This window comes from Argopecten irradians, chromosome 11, assembly GCF_041381155.1.
Source record: "Argopecten irradians isolate NY chromosome 11, Ai_NY, whole genome shotgun sequence".
Classification (NCBI taxonomy): Eukaryota; Metazoa; Mollusca; class Bivalvia; order Pectinida; family Pectinidae; genus Argopecten; species Argopecten irradians.
The window spans coordinates 29,927,450-29,935,195 of NC_091144.1; the positions used below are offsets into that span (position 1 = coordinate 29,927,450).

The following is a 7,746-nucleotide window of genomic DNA, read 5'->3' on the forward strand; positions in this document are numbered from 1 at the left end:
ATGCCGTTGTGTAAGATACCGCTATAAAAAGGACAAAAGTTTCACTATATCACAACGAGGCCGTCCTTAAACGACACTTGCTGTTGAATCTATTATACCAAACCAAATTGCTTTACGTCCTATTAACACTATATATAGTTATACTGCAATGTCGGGAGAAAATAACACACACAAACTCCCATGGTAGCGTTGATTAATTTAATATATGCAATATCTATATATTTACACTTGCTAGGCTTGTTCACTATATGCAAATACTAGCCGAATTTGTTTACCATAACTGCATGGTAACATTGAAATTTGAACTTGCGTATGAAAATGTTCTTTGCAACGTAAAGGGTTACTTTTTTAAAAGAAACATGGCTTTGTTTTTTATCATTTTGACGCAACATTACGTGTATATTGTTGTTTTTCATAGAATTACGGAAAAAAATAAACAATATATACATGTTTTATGTTTATATATGATACAAACATTTTTTTTAAATTAAAAATTGTATAAAGAAACCGGAAAAAATATCCAGACCGGGGCGACGTGTAGTGCTGTCATTTTTGTTAAAATGATAGATGTCAAATGTAAACATTACCTCTGTCTCTGTGTTCGTCCTACGATCGAGTCTTTGGAATGGACGGGCGTGAGACCTTCTGACAGAGGTCAGTTTTAAACATATCCTCTTGTCTTTGTTTTTTGAGAATTTAATTATGTGTATTATAAAACATGCACCGCTAGTAATTCACGTGATGACAGTTACGCGTCACCACAAATACATTGTATCCATCGAACACAAGTGAAATTGTTCAATCTATCGATGGCGATGGATCTAAGCGTAGATTATATAATCACATGGCTCCCAAGGATGTAATATCGTCAAGTCAGACGACAATCCCAAACACATTGAGCTACTTGAACACCGATGTTTTGACTACTTCGGTAAACTCCAGTGTGTAAGCGTGCGTCAGCTTCGCCTCGCTGCACAATAAAGGTCACCGAGTTCACACATGTGGCCGAGTACAAATTATTTATGTCATTACGCCATATATTAACTGTAGCAAAATTGAATATATATTTAAAGTTCTGATCTGATTACATAAAATTATCTCTGAAATTTACTTTGTTTGTCATGTTTATTTTACAATAAAATATTGAACTTTCTTGTCGTCGCGGATGAATAATTCTACGTAACGTGAAAAGTCATCATTCGCTGTTCAATTGAGTAAGCTCCTCCCACTTTTGACCGACTTTTTATTGAATTATTACGTCACTTTCAAATGGCGATTTTAATGCATAAAATATAAATAAAAAAGTCGTGTGAGTGTAAATATAGGGGTTGGATTTCGTTTTTATGTTAACCATGCGTGTATGGTGCAATTCCATTAAGAATATATTCAATATGGGGCGCTATTCTTAGAGGAATTGCTCCATACAAGCATGGTTAACATAAAAACGAAATCCATTCCCTACATGAAAAGTAATTCTTACAGGTAACACATCTTTCCCGAATATAAACGCATAACTATTGAGTACCACGTCAACGGGGATAACCTGTCTTACCTCTACACAGCACTAACACTGTCCGTCGTGCTCCACTGAACGCGTACACACGTCACAACTAAGGGATACTGAGTCACGAGCATTACATTGTACAATACTACCATATATTCAAAACAGCAAAGTCTCTGAATGTCAATAAACATCTATACAAACTGTCTATTCATTTTTAATGTTTTAATGCATTATTTCAATTTGACATATGACACTAAAATAAAAATAAAAATTGAACTATTAACTTGAATTGCTTCTTTCAGCTTTTATTTCTTTGTTCTTGGTGTTAATACTCTAGCTCCGATAAGTTTCAATATTCAAACAAATATGTATTGTTTGTCTTTGTCAATCAAGCTGGAAAAACACTATTTTGAAAACGTAGAAAACATTTTAAAAGATTTAGTCTCAAGTAACTGCTGTGAATGCATTAATACAATGATAACATTATTTACTACATTTTTGTTTTATTTTAAGAAAACATTTACTCTGTGTACCTTTATATCCTTTGCCATGAACATTTCAATTGTGTTTTCTGAGTACACTTACGTTCTGAAATACGGATACTTAACAGTCTTAATATCCGACTTCTTTCCCCGAAAAAGCATTCTTTTCTTTTCTGCAACTGCAGAAATCCACAAAACATCGTCTGACTGAAGTCCGATCGTTGTTATTCTTTTTTTCTCTGTGTGTATAGTTCTTACGTATTGTCCTGTCCCAGTGACCAACTGTACAGCGTTGTTGGACGTTGAAACTACAAGATTCCCTCTGCTGTCATAAACTGCACTGCAAGGAAAGTCAGTTCCTGTTCCGTTGTAGATAAACTTGAATCTGAGTTCCTGGTCATATAAAATGATATTCCCAAACCAGGCATCGTCATCAGAGTTGTATCTTCGTAGAACTGCATAGTTATCTATGACGGGACACTGTGAAATAGATCCGGATTCTACATATTCGATTCCCTGTTGATCTATGTTTACAAAGGTTGAGACAACTTTTTGTCCTTCCGTTGTGTAAATTGTTATTTCATTGTGTGAGCCGACCACCACATGTTCACTCTTTGAGATGCAGATGCACAACGGCGACGAATCAGTTGTAAAGCGTCTTACCGGATACTTGGTTCCTGCAAGGACTTCGTAAATAGATGTATCGTCTTCACAGGAAAACCAGACACAGTTTGTCTTTGGTGATAGGGTACAGCAGCTTATGGCACTTGTGTGTTTTATTTTCTGCTGGATTCGTCCTTTGAAATCTACCAATTGCATCTCATTGGATGAGGAATTGCTCAGCCACATCCCAGATGGCGATGGGCAGATTGACGTAACTTCAGATTTATGCTGGAAGTGCAGTTGTACCTGCGACTGGCTTGTTGTGGTAGACAATTGACCCAATATCAGTTTCAGCTGATCTATAACTAATTCACGGGGACGAAATTCCACATCATACAATACTGGATCTGTCGGAAGTTTGGGGACGAAATCAGAAACGCAAGACGCTTCATCATATACTTGGACGAATGAACCCGATTGTAACACATGTTTAACTGTTTCCAGCTTGTCTGAAAGAATTTTGAATCTTTGTTCCAGCTCTTCCTTATACTTCAGCAGCAATTTCTTATTTTGATCTCGAAACTTGCCACTTTCACTCAAAAACTCCTGAATAATAATGTCGACTATGTTTTTACAATCTGCTCCTTGTTGCTTGATATGTTTGTCAATATCCTCAAAGTCTGATTCATTTTGAGTCAACATATTTTCCACTGATCTTAACTCCGTCTTTAGGCGAACCAGAATATTATTTTCCGTGCTGGTTATGCAGTCACTAAGAACAGCTTTCTTCTGTATTGTTATATCCAACAGTTCAACCAAACTGTGACCATGGTGATCTGTAATACTGCATGTAATGCATATCAGACAGTCACACTCCGAACAATACAAAACTACATCCTTTTGTTTATGGATAAAACACTTAGCGTTCCCCTTTTCTCTGACGGGCATCTGGCCCTTTTGGAAGGCTACGTCTGAGGCCATTTTGTATGTACGATACACTAGGTCTGTAAATGTAAAACTGCTATTAAGACATGACTCCGACTTCTAAGCTAAAACTCATGGATGAATTCATTCGGCTGATTGTAAACACTATTATTATCCGACGACGAATGCATGTACACCTATACATTGCAAAATCTTTTCATATCTACTGGCGTAATAATTGAATTGAATAACGTTCTGAGCACATCCCCGAATACGGGTCAACACTACAATAAGTTGTCTCTGACGATAGCTCTACCTGTGTATACTATCACATGATCTCGAGACAGAAGTAGATAATAGACAATAATAAATTTTAAATACCTCATTAATCAGATCAACTACTATGGATTACGTCTACAACCTTGCATTGCTATCTAGATGAACTACGATGTTTTAAAACCGTAATACATTATAACCTTACCATCTAACTACACTTTTGTGAAAACAAATATATCACATTGCACTGATTGTTGTTTTGTAAAGTTGTTATGATCAAAGTTATTCATACAACGACAAGATATGCATTAGGATTCGATCATATTCTCGTTGGACAACTATGAAAAAGACATTGAGTTCTTTATCTTGGCTAAGACACACTGTAGTCTATTAAATGGTGGTACAGTACTTCTTCTCAGCTGCCAGTAAAAAGAAATTATGACGAGTGTTTTGCCAGTTGTCAGTTGGTGTAAGTCCAGTTGGAGTGTGCAGTTCGGTATCATTGTCAATATGTTTCAGTAAGAAAGTATTATAAACTGTTAAAAGTGATTCCGCTATCACAAGGAGACACAAAACGGGCAAAACTTATTGAATTTGAAAACGTGTTCTTAGATAATCAGGCGTTAAATTGTATCTACAAATAAAAAACAAATTTTGGGGTTTGGGGCTGCCACTGTCTTTTATATCAAGAAGCAGAAAAGTAGACGCCATCATTTGACGTGCTTTTGTGACCCTCGAAAGTGGTATAGGCCTTTTGCCGCGGATGATATGCACTTCCTCGAGTTGATAAATCACCGAATCCAACTGAAAACAGGTCGATATTTGTATAATATCAACCTATAACGGCCAATATACCCTTCCGAGCATTGTTACCTCCCGTAATGGGATGGTGTTATTCATTCATTTATTTATACATAATTACTATTTTTATTCACTTAATACTGCTACTAAAACATGTCATATATGTGTAGTATTTTTGAGGCTACACTACTATAAACAAATGTGTCCATCTTTACTAGAGTATTTGTAAACAAAAACCCCTAATTAACAAACGGAAATACTAAAAACTATTTATTATTATATTTATCATGACATGTTCTCCTAAATGCATTACTACATATATTTTTTTAATTTAAGTGCAGTATTAATTGCTAAAACTGATCATTGTCTAATATAGACCCCTGTTTATTCCGGCATGACTGTAAGGCATTTGTCTTCTTTATTTATCGTAATTAAAACCTGTACAATACGGAAATCTGGTTAAAGCTACCGGCCAAAATACTGGTCGCGGTTAAATCCGATTTAGAGCAGTCATACTGTGTCCCTTTACACAATTTGAACCACAAATGACTTTTATGTAACTGTTTACATCGAGTATGTTGACTAATATATAAATGCCAGGGACAGCTTGGTACCAACTGACATGCCTTGTAAAAAGTATCCACGTGCACAAATTCATGTATAGTTCTATAAATCATATTCAAGTGAAAATGCTATTTACTAAAAGCCCATAAAATTTGCAACAAAGTTAAATAGATTCAACATAAATCAGCGTTAAATACAATCATCATTTTATATGTCTTATCGGCTTCTTGACTAGGGCCATTTGAGTCGTTCAAGATAGACAATAAAATGATATTGGATTTTAGGGCCTGTAATAATATATATATAACAAGGAAGTAATACAAGATTCAGAATGGGTTTTTTGTTTTTTTGTTTTTGTATTTGGCCATGCGGGGCGGGCAGAGATTACATTCAAGAACTAGATCTGAGGTACAACATGTTGATATTTGACATATAAAATGGCATCAAGCAAACCAATAGGAACAGCAGACGGTCAGTGTTCCGTCAGGAAAAAGGGCGACTCAAGATGTTCCCTTCATAAATCTAAGGAGTTACTGCTATACTGTTCAGACTGTGATGAACTTATTTGTATTGTATGCAGCATTTCCACCCACGAAGGACATAGTCAAATGGAATTGACTGACATATTACAGAATAGGAAATCAGAACTTGAAAGTTTCATCAGTGACACAGAAAATATGACATTTTATCAAATCAAGGAGGAACTTCAGTCAGTTGAAATCATGTTGAAATCAAGACATCACACGAATGATTATTTGTTGAAGTATAGAAAGGAATTGCAGGAAAGGTACGACAATACTACCGTACAGGTAATTGAATGTAAGCAAGTATTACTATCGGGTACCCCAGTACAGGTGTATGATGAAGTTTCATCTTTACATAAAAAGGTCCGTGAACCACCACCAGATAAGGTTTGTGAACCCTCACCAGATGAGGTCCGTGAATCATCACCAGAGAAGGTTTGTGAACCACTACCAGAGAAGGTTTGTGAACCCTCACCAGATAAGGTTCGTGAATAATCACCAAAAAAGGTTTGTGAACCACTACCAGAGAAGGTTTGTGAACCATCACCAGAGAAGGTTTGTGAACCACCACCAGAGAAGGTTTGTGAACCACCACCAGAGAAGGTTTGTGAACCACCACCAGAGAAGGTTTGTGAACTACCACCAGAGAAGGTTTGTGAACCACTACCAGAGAAGGTTTGTGAACCATCACCAGAGAAGGTTTGTGAACCCCCACCAAAGAAGGTTTGTGAACCACTACCAGAGAAGGTTTGTGAACCATCACCAGAGAAGGTTTGTGAACCACCACCAGAGAAGGTTTGTGAACCACTACCAGAGAAGGTTTGTGAACCATCACCAGAGAAGGTTTGTGAACCACCACCAGAGAAGGTTTGTGAACCACTACCAGAGACGGTTTGTGAACCACTACCAGCGGAGGTTATATATGTTCGTGAACCATCACCAGACAAGGTTTCTGAACTTGTACAAGAGGAGGTCCGTGAACGACCACCAGAGGAAGTCCGTGAACCACCGCCAGGGAAGAAATATGAATCGCCGCAATCGATATTTAAGAGACCTTCTATTCAGACGTCAGGCGGATCAACTCCAAAAGACCACATTCTTGGCGAGCCTACTGTACAGGTACGGTTTCAGACTCAAAATCCCTGTAGTGTAATAATTCCGGTGTCATCAGGTGTTTGGACCGGCGATTGTGACTCAAGAGAAATAACTCTAGTTGACTTCCGGGGTCATAGGAAGCAACACATCAAACACAAAAACCGCATACAATGTATGGCCATATCACCAACCACGAGCAATGTTTGGTTTGCCTGTTTTAAGGATTCCGCAATTTATGAAAAGATATCGGGATTGATCACCCCAGTCAGCCGCTTTGAATCCGAGTCATCAAATTTAAGCCTCTGCATGACACTGGATTAACAGGTCGTGGTAGGTTCACTTTACAATTTAACAAAATATTCAACAGATGGTCAAAATGTGGCCACTACACATTTCAGCAAGGAGTTGAAAAACTTACATGGTCTTGTGCCAAGATCAATATCACAGTGTCCAAAATCAAAAGACTTTGCAGTTTCGTTAACATGCAAGCTAGAAGATAGTGATTCCCGGCAAGGAAAGCTTGCAGTGTATGACCAAAACCTCTGCTTTAAGTTTTCATACAACGGAGAGAATGAGAATATCCCTTTGAAGGCGGTATATGATAACAGAGGAAGTTTGGTAGTTATTGTCGAGTTTCTCGGCGTATCTACCGTACAAGTGTTGACGTCTACAGGTCAGTTGATGAAGACAATACACATAGAGAAAACGGATCAAATAACGGATATAGGGACTCGGGATGGTCTCTTGTGGATTTCCGTGATTTCGGGAAGGAGCCGACGGTTTAGAGGAAACAAAAATTTTTCAATCAAAGTCACCCAATACTACAAGGCATGGTAGAATGTAAAGAACAGAATGGAACGAAATTACTGAATAAACGATACAGGGACTCGGGCGGAGTTTCCATGTTTTCGGGAACGAGATGATGGCTTGTAAGGAAAATAACTTTTAAACTTCTATCAAAGTCATCCAATAC

The 7,746-nt window shown here is 37.4% G+C and overlaps 1 protein-coding gene across 1 annotated transcript; it reads right to left on the reverse strand.

The window, feature by feature from the left end:
• Positions 1-531: 531 nt before the first annotated feature.
• On the reverse strand, positions 532-3,760 carry LOC138335261 (uncharacterized). The gene has a single exon (XM_069284266.1). The coding sequence runs from the start codon at positions 3,568-3,570 to the stop codon at positions 2,086-2,088; it is 1,485 nt and encodes a 494-aa protein (XP_069140367.1). The 5' UTR covers positions 3,571-3,760; the 3' UTR covers positions 532-2,085.
• Positions 3,761-7,746: the final 3,986 nt, after the last annotated feature.

What these genes read in the sequence shown, in the direction of transcription:
- LOC138335261 (XM_069284266.1), bottom strand. Translation starts at nt 3,570, where the DNA reads ATGGCCTCAGACGTAGCCTTCCAAAAGGGCCAGATGCCCGTCAGAGAA.